Below are 16,095 nucleotides of genomic sequence, written 5' to 3'. Positions count from 1 at the left end.
AGTAGGTCTAGAAAATTATTTATGGTGTGGCAATTAAGGGGGTGGCCATATGGCCTACGCACAGAATTAATAAGCACTGTTTTGTGTTGAGTTTGTTAAATAAAATTAAATGTACTGTAGCACCAACTACAGTAGGCTACTGTTTTATACAGTGGTAAAGGTTGAATTTTATTTATGGTCGGGCCTGGGAAAAAACGGCACTTGTCTGATGGTCCTTCATTGTTTGCCTTATGAAAATTAATCATGGTTTTACTGTAAAAGTGTAATGACCATGTTTTTGGTGGATTGGTTATTTACGTTACCATATTTTGCTACAAACGTGGTTAATCTGTGGTTCCTGTATTGAGACAATGGCAAATTACTATGGTTACTATGATTTTGCAAATATCATAGTTACATGCCCGTTATGCCGTCATAGTTAAACTGTAGTAAAATTATATCTAATACACCATGGTTGGGTCAAAAATAGACAAACCCAACTGTTGGGTTAAAACCCCAGAAAATGTTTGACCCAACAATGGGTTAAAACAATTTAGCATTTGGGTTGAAACAAACCAGCATTGGTTAATTTATAACTCAACGGTGGATTTGTTCCATTTTTGACCAAATGCTGGGTTGAACTAACCCAACATTTTTTAGAGTGTAGCAAGAAAATCCCTTTGGTTGGAGAGTAAAAGTATGCCTTTAAATCCCATTGATGGACGTCATCTGAGCAGGGAAGACCTTGTGCTGTCCACTAGAGGGGGGAGGCAGGATATAAATCAATCCATCTTATTTTTTCTCTGTTTACAGCAGTTTATGTAAGGGATAATCCACAGCTGGCCGTGCATTAAAGGGTTTTAATGCACGACGTGGAGGCTAAGAACCACCCGATGCGAAGCGGAGGTGCATTAAAATCCTTTAACGCACGGCTAGCTGTGGATTATCCCATTTATACCATGGTCATTTGCCAAGTTAAATCTTTTATTGATGTTTACAGTGAAATTTTAGATCAAACAGGTGAAAATGACAGTGATTTTGTCAGTTAAATTTCAAATGTAATCAAACTTACTGGAGCTAAAGGGTTTTAATGCACACCTTCCAGCCAATCAGAATCGAGTATTCAAAAAGACCGTGGTATAAAACAAATGAATGCATACTTTTCATTTGTGTCGCCTTGAATAGGCCATATCTGTGTGTGAGAACAAGTTTTCTTAACTTATTAGCAATTCACTCACTCCTCTTTTTCTGTAAATGCACATTGGAATTTCATAACTGATTGTGAACAGATGTTTTACACATTAAACATAGGCAACATTCTCAGGTATGTTATGATCAATCTGTTGTGATTTGGTCTTAATGCTAAGACTTTTGCTCAGATTTAGCCCAGATTTTCAGTCTGGACTTGTTGCAGAAAGTCTGTGCCAGTCTGCAGATTTGATCAGTTGGTGTGTTTCTATCAGAAATTTTCAAAAAGTCTCCAAGTGTATGATGTCTAGTTAAAAAAAATTCTGTTCAGATTTTCAAAGTCTTGTAGTGTATTGCAGCCATTAGTGAGTTATGAGTCCTCGACTACCCCTAACTTTTTCACAGAAGCTGATTTTACTACTAAAAGCATTTGTGAAATATTCTTGGAGCAAAAATGTAGAAATCTTAACATAAAAAATGCATTTACACTATGACAAGAACAATAACTACAGGAATCTTTTATAGTTGTTTTACTTATTTATTTTTACAATGGAAGCTAAAGCCAGGTACAAAACACCATGGCCATTGTTACATATCAGCAAAGGCTTTCCGACACAGTGTAACAATATTTCATAGTTTTCCCTTTTTATCTTTTTTTTTTGTTTACTACTTACTATTCATTCACTTTACAACATAAGCTAATGCCAGGTCAAGAGGTTGCGATCTTTTTCGTTATCAGTATACTTCTTTCAAGTAGTTTCAGTTAACTGTCACTAGATGGCGAGAGAGGTTCTTTGTAACACATTGCGTCCAGAAGTAAACAAGTAAAGCCCTAAATAGCAAAACAAAGATATTTGGAGCGCTCGAATAAATGCTTGACATTTTGTTCCGACATTATTAGCATAAATAAAAAGAAAGCAAAGAATAATGATTACGTCATAAATACGCCTCATAATTTATTGCAACGGACATGTCTACGTTGTTAATATGTTGTTTTGACCATGAGGTTTTGACAACAACAATCGTTTAAAATAAAACAATCACCAATATTTAAGAGGCGTTGCTTTATCTATGGGAGCTGCGATGCGAGGGCGCGCCTGGAGGTGCAGGGAACAAGAGGCGGGCCGACACGAGGGCGCGCCTGAAGGTGCAGGAAAGAAGAGGCTGGGCGACACGAGGGCGCGCTTATGTGTATGTACACAGTCAGTCAGCTGCAGCTACGAAGTGAGTGCGCCGCGGTGAAGCTTCAAATAGTTGCGTCGGTATTTGTCGTGTTTTCAGAGTTTGGGTCGACATTGGATGGTCTTCCTTGTTAGTTGTCTACGCGTTTGCTCTCTAGTTGGACTCGCATTACTATGTGTTTGAGCTCAGAGTCATGGAGTGTGTGTTATGGTGGGGTAGAAAGGGGCTATTAAATCTGCCTTTGCCCCACTGCATCGATTGATCCTCACCACATGCCTATACCGAGACTGGATCTGATTTCAAACCTGTTTTTATAACTCTGGATTTCAAGCTGATCTCATTTACATTTAAAGGGAACTGAGACTAATAAAAACGAAGACGAGTAAGTAGATTACTGTGTAAATTCGGATGATGGAGGCTGTGATAGAAAAAGAGTGCAGTGCTCTTGGCGGACTCTTTCAGACCATCATCACAGACATGAAGGTAAAGATTTTTGGTTTGTTTTCTCCTAAACAGTGTTGCATGTGTACAAGACTAGGCTGTGTCAACAAAGTCAGCTGCGCTGGAAAACCAGTTGCTTTCGACTACAGAAGTCATACGTCACGCTGATGCAGTATGTTTTTGCAATCACATTTCATACATGCATTGCATCTTTTCATTGCAGCCGTGTGACGCTGCATTTGTGGGTCACGGATGCAAATGAATACATGCATGCTTGAAATGCATTGGTCATACTGACCTATTTTTAGTGTATATGGATTGAATGGCTTTACTCCGTTGTGTCCGCCTCAATGCACTTCGGATTTCCATCAATCCGTTCATTAATAATGTACAAATCATATCTGAAGTCTTGGATTATGTGTCAGTGGTAAAGCTAGGGTTTATTGGCACATGTTTAATGGTTGTGTAGCACACCTGTTCCGAGTCCGAGGAATGTTGGATTTCTGTTGACATCAGAGGTCTCAGGTGGGAAGAGCTAAATGTGGAGGAATGACAGCTGGCGTCTGTGGTCCATGTCATTATAAGGAAATCATGAGCCCTGTCTTATTGAACGATGCATCATCACATTATGTATTCAAGCTTTTGAAATAGCTTGTCCGTGATCCCATACAGTGCAGTAAGGGGTGTCTGAGATGGCTTTGTTTATATGTAGACAGGCACTAGTAAGCTCATCTCGCAAGAAAAACATTACATTTGATGAATCTGTATCTCTGTCCAGTGTCCCGCTTTGTTTGTAGTTCTTGTAGTCCACAGTGACAGGTAATTTATTTCAGGCTAACATCTATAATCAACAAAGACGTGGATGGAAAAATGATGCAAAGTATATCACCCTGGCAACCCATTTGTATAGCCGTATAGGACGGAGTCTATTGTATGGGCTGCTTTGTTGTTACTTGGTGATGGGGTCAGTTTCCAGGTCTCTGAAATATTTATCTGGTGTTTTGAGAACTTTGCCAGCACGCCATTGCATTGTCTGTGTTATAACTTGAGCTGGTTTATATATTTCATCATTTTCTGCCCATTGTGCTCAATACAATCTGATCAGGTGATTTGTTTCGTTGCTCTATAAAAACTGTTTGCTCTTGACCTTTTTGAGTTATCTGTGTTGTCTGCTCATGAAGCGAAACAGTCAAATGTGCTACAGGTATTACCTCTCCGAGTTTTGAATACGCTCAAGAATTGGTTTCCATATGTCTGGTAGTACAAGACCAGAATAATCTCACATCAGTATAACTTAAGTGGTCTCAGAAAATGCACATCAAATTAAATGTCAGTTCTTAAAAAAAAAAGAGCCAAAGGGTATGCTGCTTATCTGTATTCCCTTATGTGGATTAAGTTCCATAGTTGTGCATTCAGAAACTCACTGAGAATGCAAGCTGACCTATCTTTGACTTTAGTGTAGGAATGTTTTGAAAGATTTGTTCTACGTTACTTTACTTTTTAAGTAAATTGTTCAACAACAATAATAGTACATACAGAAAGTACAACAACAGTATTATGTAAATATCTTGCTATATGAATGTGGTTGTAGTTCAGTAACATGCGAGTCCAGTAGGAAAGTGCCACTCGATACCATCTCTGTACCATAGTGCCACCACAGTATTTTTTTTGTAAAGGGCTGTGAAACTGGTTACTGTATTTACTTACTAGTATTACATAATTCTTTCTTGTGGTAAAGAAAACAAAGCCTATCCTTTTGGTCTTTGAAGCCGTTGCGTTACCATCAAAGAGACATGTTTTTCTTTGTGGTCATTAACAATACAGTGGTAATTTATTAATCTATTATTTGTCTTTTACATCTACAGAGCAGTTATCCCATCTGGGAGGACTTCATCAGCAAAGCTGTGAAGCTGCAGTCGCAACTCAGGTAAGTTTTATTTCGGCCCGCATGTTTACCATCACCCATGCTCCGGTGGTGAAAAGGAGCGATGCTGTTTGGGGTTATTTGTCATTTTTTAATATATTTTAACAGAGTGAAGCCCTGAGTACAGCAGACCATTGATAGATCTTTATTAAACGGTGGCGTTCACCTGTGCAGTGTTAAGGGGAAACATGCGGCCCTCCCTTAGAACTTGTAGCTATAATTTGTAGCCTGTGAAGATCTGCAGTTGTCATTAAAGCCCGATCTTGTGTTTCTACTTAAGCTGTGAAGAATGCATGACCCTCCTCAGCTTAATGCAGACGTGAGAGCCATGTTTGCAAGATGTAGTCGTTTCTGCACCTGTACAGATTGCATTGAACTTTAAACAATAAATTTTTGGGGGGGAAGGTAAGCTTATAAATTATATCGTATTAAATCGTATTAAATTATTATTATTATATTGTTTTAAATTAAATTGTATCTGACAGTTCAAATTATAAATCATTATTATGAGTTTTAATAATGATTTATAATTTGAACTGTCAGATATGATGCATTGTGTGTGAAATGTAGCGGCATCTAGTGGTGAGGTTGCGAATTGCAACCAACGGCTCACTCCACCCATCCCTTTTGAAGCACTACGGTGGCTGACACAGGACTAAGATATCGTCACATTTTCGCTTCTTTGCCGAAGGAGATAACGTATTTACGATATGTGCTCTGTAGACTCAGTTAGTCGGTTTAGGGCTACTGTAGAAACAGCATGGCGAATTCTATGTTAGGGGACCCGTGGTGTATGTAGATAGAAATAGCTCATTCTAAGGTAATAAAAACATAACACTTCATTATGTAAGGTCTTTATACACTTAAGACATAGTTGTGTATATTATATTATATTGTATTTCTGTCAATACATCCTCTTAAAAATTACACATTGGACCTCTAAATGTTGCAGAATTGTTGTCATTTGTCATCATCAGTATGCAAACTAACCTACAATTGTATGTTTTAAACATAAGGGTTTGGTTCCAAAATGAGTTTAAAAAAAAAATCATGGTTTTTATTATGTTAGCATGTTTTATTGTGTTAGTTAGTTGTATTTTTTGAGTTATTATGGCTTAAATCAAAACAAACCAACTGCAGTTCGATTGATATTAATTGAAATGCAAAATAAATAAAAAAAATTGAAAATTTTTAAAAACGTTTTGGAACAAAACTCTTCATATATTAGATGTAAAAGTTTTAAATTGCAGCCTTAACAGATCATATTTAAAGATGAACAGACCTGTGTTTGTCAACATAATACTCTTCATCATGACATCATGTGTTCACAGCTTTGCTTTAAAGTCCACATAAGGGTTAATATAGCTACATTAGTTCCCTGAATTTAATGGTTGCTGCGGTTTAAGCACCACTGAGAGAGTCATGCAGATCGCGAGCATTGGTTTCCTTCATGTGCGTTGGTGAATGGAGAGTTTCCATCAAGCCATGAAATATCTTTCATTTCAACTATAACAAACACACTGAGAACCTCTGATGTGTCTTGGCTAAATATCCACTTTAAGCAGACTTAATTCTCTGTGATATTGCCAACGTGCTAAAATTTCAACGTGATATTCAATAGTAGGCATTAAAGAGATATTCCAGATGTGCTTTTGAAGATCTTTAATGGCAGATACACGAGGCACCCGTTTAACTGTGCGTCCTCATTTGTTGGTGAGTCATACCTATTCAGTACCTCAGCGACTCTGTTTACACAGGCAGTTGTAAATATGGGGAAATTTCATCTGCAAAAAACACGTCTGTTTGGTCAGGCCAGGCAATAGAAAGGTCAAGAGCGACATTACGCATGTTCAGACCGACAGCATGTTCAATGGCTCAAACCTGAACGTGTAACTAACCTTGGTTATCTTTAAACTCTAAGTCTTACAATATGCGGTTTGATCGTGCAAAGAGAACGTGTTTTAAAATTTGATGCCCTTCATTCTTAAAAGACCATTTAATTTGGGTTTGGGGTAGAGCATATTCACATTTTGGTTAGTGGTTAGCTTGAGAGAACGTTGCTTTCAACTAAAGACCAGTATTTAAAGTCCCCATGCGTAGGATACTCCCAGGTACACTTCTTTGAAATTTTGGTAAAACTACTTCTCCTATAAGAGCTGATGGTTAAAGTTCATCTCTGTTCTGTGATCAGTCTCTGTAATGCTAGGGCACTGTTGTCTGTTGGGAAGTACCTAATGAAATCCAAGTCTCACGTGCTCAATAATCACATCTCTTTCAAAGAGGCTAAAGACGCTGTGCTCCAAAATTACAGTTTTGTTTTCTGGGTCGTCCGTTTAGTTTGTGGCTAAATATCGCGTCTCTTTTCCTGTCTGATCTGACCGCAGCGACGGTTCTGAAAATCCAGCATGCACATGATCCGAGACGTGCCTTTTTCCCCTTTCCCGCTCTGATTCGTAAAGCAGCTGCTTCTATCTCCATATTTCTTCCAGTTTTTATAGCCACTTTAACTTTTGACACGTTCACTTGTGAACCCGATGCCCTCCAGCGGTTTGTGTGGGTCTGTTTACGTTCCGGCCTATAAGATACTAACCCGTGTTATACGGCTAATGTTTAATTGCTTCTGGTACTTGCGTTGTTACACTCAAACCTTGATGTTATTGAATAAGTTGAGTCTTCACTTCTGTCTAGCATTATGAAGGAGTGTGTTGGATTATTGCTTCTATTGGTCATCATGTGAGGGATGTTGTTTTTATTGGTGTGGGAATTCACAAGGGTTGTGATTCTCTTGTAAAAAGAAACGGCATCGTTCAGCAACTCCTCTGAATGCCAGAGATGATTGGAAATGTTTACAGGCGAAAGTGAAATGAAATAATAACAAACTCAACAAGCTTACTAAAACGCTTTAAAGGGATAGTTCACCCAAAAATGAAAAATCTGTCATCATTTACTCAACCTCTTTTCATTTCAAGCCTGTATAACTGTCTTTCTTCCGCAGAACACAAAAGAAGATATTTTGAAGAATGTTGTTAACAGCCCCCCATTCATTTGCATTGGTTACAATAGAAGTGAATGGGGGGGGCTGTGCTGTTCTGTTACCAACATTTTTCAAAATATCTTCTTTTGTGTTCTGCAGAAAAAACAACGCTGAACGATGCAGGTTATGTCATCAAACCCCTCCCTGTCACACGTTTCTGTTTGATCACACCGTTGGTTTATTTCAAATTATCAAAACATCATGTTGCGTAGGCCATTGAGTAGTGTACAGTAGACTGCCTGTGGCACTCCCCGCCTAGTATCTGTTTTGCCATTTGCGTCACGCATTCTAAAACCAGATCTGATCAAACACGGTTGTACGGCCGTTCATGAGGTCTGTCACATGACCTCCCAGTCAAACCTTTGCATGCTGCCGTGGAAACGCGCGATCAGATTTCACAGTTGTCTGCTTGTGTCAGGCGCTCCACCCGCGTTGGAGGAATTCTTGTAGTACCGAGGCAAGCGTTGACTTTCCATTTTCACTCCGTCTCGTTTTCCATTCAGTCTCTGGAATGGCGCAGCATTCCCGGTCATGTTACGTTTGAAGTTCGTGCATTATCAGTGCATGATATGGGTCTTTGAGTCTGTACACAGCTGGCAGACAAACACAGAAGTCTAGCAACCAGCACATGAGTGAATGTCTCTTTATGAAGCCATTAACCCCCATCAACATCCGTTCACCTCCAACAATGAAATAACCTTTGATATCATCATACGAGTGAAGTTAACAACCAGGTGCCCCTGGTACACATGAGTTTGAATGTCTTAGATAAGGGTGGAATGTTGACCAGGTGTGTGTGATTTTTCTTTTTCAGGACAACTGTGGTTGCAGTGGCAGCATTCCTGGACGCTTTTCAGAAAGTGGCTGACCTTGCCACCAGCACACGAGGTGAGCAGATGGAGGAGATGCAGAGATGCTTGAGGGGGAGAGAGGGAGGAGCTAAAATAAGATTACGGAAATACAGCTTTATTTGGCCCTTTGCTAGGAGTGATGTGCTTTTAGTGGCATTTAAACTCTGTTTCCTTCACAATCTGTGTGCAAATGCATCTTATCGGTGAATGTAGTATAAGACGAAGCACCGTGCATGTCCTAATGAGGTTGAGATTTCAAGGAAAGGAAGATGATGACTTGTTAGTCTCCTCTTATAGGTGTAGTTCACCCAAAAATTCTTTTATCATTTATTCACCCTCATGTCATTCCAAACCTGTATGGCTTTCTTTCTTCTACAGAACAAAAAAATATATATTTTGAAGAACATTGGTAACCAAACAACATTGACCACCATTCACTTCCATTATATGAACACAAAACCACTAGGGATGTAACAAGTCGCTCGGCTCACGATGCAATTCACGATACTGATCTCCCGATACGATTTATTTTTACTAAATGAGTTGAGACAAATTAGAAATGAACCACTGCCCTTTTATTATTTCTTAAATGCAGCACATTTCTTTGTGAAAGAAGTCCCTGTGAACCGGAAGTTGCGATCGTTTTTGCTTCCGTATTTTGACACATTTCCGAGTTAAATGGGATTTCGAATGAGAAAAATAGTGGGCGTGGCTTTCATCTTTCTCTGCGATTTGATTGGATATATAAAAACAGCCATTGCATTTTGAAATGGAACTGGCAGCAGACTGACAGTTGAAGGGGGGGAGTTAACGGATGCTCCGCCCAAGCCATCTAACATACGTCATTTAAGATGAGTAGTCATTACACGAAGGAAGTGCATTTTCAGATTTTAACTAAAGATTATGAGGGCACACAAATTTTAAAAAGAGAATGACCCACATTGATAATCTTTTTACAATAAATGCTGCAATACTTCATAAAAAAACAGGCATTGTAATTTTACATTTCACTGGAACTTTAATGTCAAATAACAAAACTAAACTGCAATTTTAAAACAAATTTCAAATCAAATAAAAAATGCAGAATTCTCTTTAATATAAACAAACTAAGACTTTGTGCTTTTCTTGGATTTTTTACATTTTACATTTAAAATTTATGTTTTCCAAGTTTGCAGTAAACCCAGCGGCCCCCACTGTTCAAAACATGTATTGCGATTTCAAATAACATCTCAACCGGCTTGAATCATCACATATTATAATCGATTTTCAACTGGCTCACGGTGAATCGTTACATCCCTAAAAAACACTGAGGCATTCCTTAGGTGTTTCACATATACAGGTTTTAAACAACATGAGGGTGAATAAATGATAACAGAATTTGTATATTTGGCTCAACAGTCCCTTTAAGAATGTTTTTTGTTAGCTACTGTTTTAAGTGGATCTTTGGACTACTTGATTTTATTTGATCAAAAGTTTCCTGATTTTTGCTTGATATCCGCTATTACTCTTCTGGGCAACCAATTTCCTACATAGCTGTGGTAGTTTTTCCAGTGTCATTTTGTAGTCTTTTTCTTCTCATGTTTTAATGTAACAAACTCAAATCAATATTTCACGACCACTTTATTTCTTTAGTAAGTGCAAAATCTATTTACGATCAGCTGGTCATTACCTTGCAGGTTTTTTTTGCGATAATGATCGGCTGACTGTAGATTATGCATATTTTTTTGGTCAAATATGAAATAGGCAAACTGTCAATGTCACAGAATATGAAAAAGAATTGAGAAAGGAGAGGTACCTACTACGGTAAAAGGACAGCGTCTGAGGTAGCCTCAGTCTTGGTCTTCACACCCAGATCTCCACACAATCCTATTAATAGTCACCTATAAAGCACTTTCATTCATCACTGGCCTGCAGAGCTCTGGAGCTCCCTGTCATCTCTCTTTCTTTCTCTGTCTCTCTTCATATTGCCTCTTCTCTGACTGATGTAACCTGGTGAAACAGGTCTACAGTGTAAACGCAGATGGTCTTCTCTCCACATTGACAGTATTGTTGGCTGCCATCCGTGTCATTCTTCATTGGTGCATCACTCACTCATCCAAGTTAGACTTGAAAACACGTAAGAATGTATTTCAGTTTTGCACCATAGTAATTGAGCAAGACAAAATGTAAATGCCAATGACTTGAACATTAAACACTAAACACAGACATTGACTTAAAACATTCATTTAACAGCTTCCAAGTTGGTGCAGTGGAAAAACAAAGAAGTACAAATCAGCTTTTAGGGCATTTTTTAACTACGGCTGCACAGGTGTCATCACACATTACCACCATGTGAACATGTGTGAAGGCTAAACTTTCAGTTTACTTGCTGTTTGCAGGTGTGGCAATAAGTTTATTAGGCATGTGGTTATATGGGTGTGTGTTTTTTGGGAGGAGATGCCAAAACTGATTTTGATCTCTGATGTGACTAAAAAGAGCCACAATAGCAGTGATGCTCTCCAAGGGCCACGCTCAACTATATACAGTATATGTGGGTTTTATTGAATGTTACTGGGTGTTTACCCATAGCATACGAATACTAGGAGTCTCAGGTTAGACCACATGTAGTCTCTAGATACAGGTCATTAGTCACATAACACTGACCTTTTTCCCTTCTCTTTATTCTACTCTTTTCGTATTCTTCATTGAATGTGTTACGCATTCATAAACACCGTCTCGATTTTCTGCAAGGTAAAGCAACAAGGTGGTGTGACCTCCTCGCGGCATCAAATCTCAGAGGCATGCAGCAGTCTCCATAGCAACCAAATGGAAATTGTGTGTGTGTGCGGCCAGGATCACACCCTGTTCGATTCACTTTTATAACTCAGCTGTTGCCTCAGTGATGTCACATCTGCCTAACATTTGCGCTGCCAAATTGCTCATTTCCGCTGAATGCAGAACGTACACGTTTAATTAAATCTTCGAGCCTTTATGCCTGTTATCAGCTCACATCTCGGATCTGTTTGACGGGAAGAGCGCTTGATTTATTCACCACACACATGCACCCCCCCCATCTCCCCCATCAGCGTTTCTTTCGATGGGTTAATGACTGTTGGTTTTGCTAAGCCTGTGGGAGTGACAGATGCACAGATATGTATCGTACATACATGTCAGAGCATTAACCCATTTCCCACAATTCTCATGATCGTGACCGGCCTCCGTCTGAAAGGAAATTCAGGGGATATTGTCGTCGGTACTGATTTGTCTGAATGAGCATGGGTGGAGTTGACAGTGCCTCAGTCATGGCTGCCATTTTTGTCTTTCATATCTCTGAGCTTGCTTTTATATTCGGCACTTGAAAAACAGATTGGGGGTGAGGGGCTGTCACCATGACAACATATTTGGATGTTTAAGAAATGGGATGGTGGGGGTTTGGGATTGGGGGATGAGGTCTCTTTATTTCATCAGCTTTATTTATTTCATACACTTAGCCCATCCGCTTTAAACATCACAGCATTAATATTAGACGAATAATTACAGAAAATGACATGCCATCTCATTTCAATCTGATGATACGGTGTTAAAAGTTATATAAAAATGTCATCCCGCTGGGGTTATTAAAGCAGGATTAAGCCACACAGCAGTGGATTGTGGGAATGTGTCTATGGTCAGCAGTTATTACCTGTTTTTTACACCTTTTTGTTTTTCCACTGCACAAATTTTGAGACTGTTAAATGTATTTGTGTTTATGTTTACCCATGATGCACTAGTCTGTTTAAACACATGTTTCATGTCAGTTAGAGATGCTGGAAGTGGAATCTGACCTCTGGAGTTTGAGATGTACGTGCTCGAGCAGCATTACACTCCTGTTTCACTTTCAGGCTATAAATAAGTGTCCCGTTGCAGTGCGATGTATCAGTGTTGTCGGTGCTTTTGTTGTAGCACATAAAAGAAAGAAATATAAGGCAATATAAACATGTTTTTGATGTGACATGATCAATAGACTGGTTTATTCGATTTGGTTACTGATTAAACTTAATTACAGAATAGTGCATCTTAAAAAAATTAAAAGACCTTTCCAACTTTTTTATTTAATAAGCATTTCTAGATGTATGTGGCCATTTCAAGCAGTGTCTGTTTAATATTAACCAAACCTCGGGAGTGACAACGTCACCCAACAGCAATGTGAAAGACAGCATGACAAGAAACAAAAAATCTGTGAATATGAAAAAATATAAAAGTGAATATGAACTTGTTTTCTTTGCAGTATTTGAGGTATGAAAAAATATGCTCTTTTAAAGAAATTCTGTTATTTTGACCTGTTTCTCCAGTTTTCGTTTTCTGCAAATAGATGCAAATAGAAATTTGGAAGAAATAGTGTTAGTAGTTCACAGAATTAAACAAAAATGATCATTTTACCTAAACACATAAATAGTAAACTCAGAAAAACAGAAAATAATTTTGAAAGGGTCTCTTAATTTTTCCTGCGACTGTATATTTTTTGTTGCTCGTCCTATGTATGCACTTACTGTATATATTTGGAATATGCATATACAGCTTGGGCTGGCTGTTTGGGTCACATCTTATATTCTATACATTCTTTATTTATAGGTCACACGAATCATTCATGTTTCACATGTTAGTCTGATCTACAGAGATGTTAAGAGTGAGTAGCTGTCATCTCTTGAAAGAAATAGTGCAGTTTCTTACGTGTTAAGAGCCTGCATGCCTGTGCACAACCCTGAGATTTAAAATCTGTCAGACGTGAAGCGTGTTGGTGATGTGCTGACATGCTCAGGAGAGAGTTTCAACATTGACGTGTTTTCTTTGGCACCGATCATGGCTTTGCTTGTCATCGAATGAGTATGTTTTTGAAACAAAGGATTTGTGGAGATTTACAGTATCAACTTATTCTAATCTTCACTGTCCAAGCGGTGATTTAAAGTTTGAAGTGCGTGATGTTGTTCTTTTTTTTTTTAAGGAATCCTGTGAGGAATCCTTTGTGAAAAAAACAATCCTCTCATTGTTTTGGAATCTTTTTCTTTGTTCAAATTTTTCTCTCTTTTATCAGATTTAACGTCTTGAAACGTATCTCAACGGCATCATCGTGCTTCATTTGTATTCATAACCTGTAAAAGATGTCCAGATTTTCTCTCCCCGTCTCTTAATGCTTCATGACTTGTTTACCACAAGGCCATTAATTATTAAACTCAATTTTCACAGATTTGATTAAATAATTAAGCAGATGCATGGAGATAAAATCATGTGTCTCAAGCCGGGCAAAGTCTTACAGTCAAGACATGAAACCATTGACCTCTCCTTCCAAGTACAATATCTGCCTTGAGGTTTTCATAGTAAACCTTAAACTCGAAAATCACAAAGGCAGACACTTAAACACTCAGCAGATCATAAGTAAAATTCAAAGCCGCCCGTCTGCTCAGTATTTGCGTGAACACTGAAGCCAATTCATTTTCCCATCTATTCTGATTACCCTCAGATCATTTTTCCTCTGAATGTCTAAATGCTCCCCGTGGGCAGATTGAAGCGGCCTTGTGTGCGGGTCTGTGTAAATGCTTCGACTTTATTCTGTTCCATTGTGAAGGCAGAGGCTCGAACTGGGCCGCCCATTCAGGCTACTGTACGGCCCAACAGTGGGTCCATTGTGAGCTTTGTGGGGTCAAGTCTTCACCCCTGCTAATGCCAAATGATAGAGCTTGTGAACAAATGGGCATGAAGTCATGGCTTTGAGATAAATGTGATCCAAAGTGAGGCCTGGTTTTGGCCCGTAGTTAATTGGGCCTTATCTGCAGTCGCCTCCATCCCGAGTTCAGTTTCACATGTACCCCATTTCACAGGATGGAATGGGCGGCTGTAAGCAAACCACAATATGTGCAGCTCTGTTGTAAAGCCAACTAGGTTTATGACATTACAGAAACTGCCTATTGCAATACAGACCCAGAATACAGTCCCTCATATATTGACTGCTGTAGCGCCGGATGATGTTATCATGGGGCTTAACCTCTGACCTCAGAGCTGTCATCACAGTAGTGAGTGATCGCTTCTTTGCTGCACTCACATTGTTATCTAGCCACAAATGTAATTATGTCTAAATTTGTTTGACATGTAGTAGAATAACTTAGTATAACTATGTTTTAAGATGTCCTCAGGCAATCCGAATGGTGCTTTGTTATTCTGGGGCCGGAGTCACGAAACTGTTCTTAAGACCAAATATAAGATTGTTCTTAAGATACATTATAGAATGTCCGTAAGTATGTTCCTAAGTGCGATTGTCAAACATTTCTTAAAAAGTTCTTTTTTCGTAAGAAAGCGTGTAACACGCCGGTCCTCTCGAAAATGCGTGTCAGGGTCATGATTCGACTCCTCTAGGTGTGAACATGACACGCATGTATGAAGGTGGAGTAATGTTTTCAGAACGGGGCGATTTTCTCATGTTTTTATCATTCATGATGTGTACTGGGTGTACATGGTATTTTGTGTATGTGCACAGCGCACAGTTTCAATAATTGCTGCCGGAACGTCAGCTTCGATTGTGAAATGGTTTTGGCTCTTGTGTGTCTTGTAACTGGTTGCGTCATTACTGTTCGCTTATGTTGTGAAACACCATTGGCTGCGTGCATTGCTTCCTGGAGCACGGTCGTCGGTGATTAAAACCTGCTCTGCTCAGCCACACAATCGTACGGCTATAAAAGACTCTGAATGCAATGGGACCTGTTCATAATGTTTTATACTATTTTTGCTACGTGACTTCTATTTGCTTGTTTTTTAATCGTCAGGAGGTGGGTAGGTTTAGGGTAGGAGTTAGGGCTGTGCAAAAATATCGATACATGTAACTATCGCAATATTTTTTTTTTCAATAGTGTATCGATAGTGATACCTATACTATCAATATATATTTTTAAATCATGTCATATACATACGGCCAAAAGTAAGTGGAAGCGAGCATGGCGAAAAATATAAGAACGCTTGGATCTCTCAGAGCTGATGTGTGGGTGTGCTTTGGTTTTCAAAAGAAGTCATGGAGTAATGAGTTATATAAAATAATGCCGTTTGTAGGCTTCGCAAGTCATGACACAAGTCACTTGGCTACAGCAGTGCATTAGACAGAAGGTTTATTAAGAAAAGTAACAATGACATTTATTGTGCTTTCACGGATGTGACACCAGCACATTTACAGCACGGATGAACCAGAGGTTTAAACTGCCCATGTTCATTGTTTTAAGTGTAATGCACCACAACAGCCAAGTGACTTGCGTGACCCACCTTATTCCCCTGTGCTACCCACTTGAGGGGCGCAATCCACAGTTTGAGAACCCAAACGGTCCATGCATCACACATCATGGACACTCTGCAGAGGTAAGGGATGTTTTTACACTTATCCTTACAGAAAACCCCCGGTGGTGCACAGCATGTTGTATTTCTAGCTCTACTTTTTACATTTTCTATTTAAAGTATTGCAATATACCGCAAATGTGTATCGTATCGAAATGCACTCACCT

General features: G+C 39.0%; 1 protein-coding gene across 7 annotated transcripts in view; it reads left to right on the top strand.

Moving 5' to 3' along the window:
- Window positions 1-2,314: 2,314 nt before the first annotated feature.
- LOC130558149 (protein MTSS 1-like) overlaps window positions 2,315-16,095 on the top strand; it is a 75,043-nt gene continuing 61,262 nt past the window's right edge. For 3 of the 7 annotated variants that reach the window (XM_057340411.1, XM_057340412.1, XM_057340410.1), the window contains exons 1-3: window positions 2,315-2,832; window positions 4,656-4,717; window positions 8,563-8,636. In XM_057340411.1, coding sequence (XP_057196394.1) covers window positions 2,758-2,832; window positions 4,656-4,717; window positions 8,563-8,636 — 211 coding nt within the window. In that variant the 5' untranslated portion in view covers window positions 2,315-2,757. The remainder of the gene's footprint in view (window positions 2,833-4,655; window positions 4,718-8,562; window positions 8,637-16,095) is intronic. The other 4 variants (XM_057340416.1, XM_057340413.1, XM_057340417.1 and 1 more) reach the window with 2 other exon arrangements.

The sequence above is a fragment of the Triplophysa rosa genome, linkage group LG8 (genome assembly GCF_024868665.1).
Source record: "Triplophysa rosa linkage group LG8, Trosa_1v2, whole genome shotgun sequence".
Taxonomy (NCBI): Eukaryota; Metazoa; Chordata; class Actinopteri; order Cypriniformes; family Nemacheilidae; genus Triplophysa; species Triplophysa rosa.
Note: the sequence above shows the minus strand (reverse complement) of the source record. Positions and strands in the feature narration are given on the sequence as shown.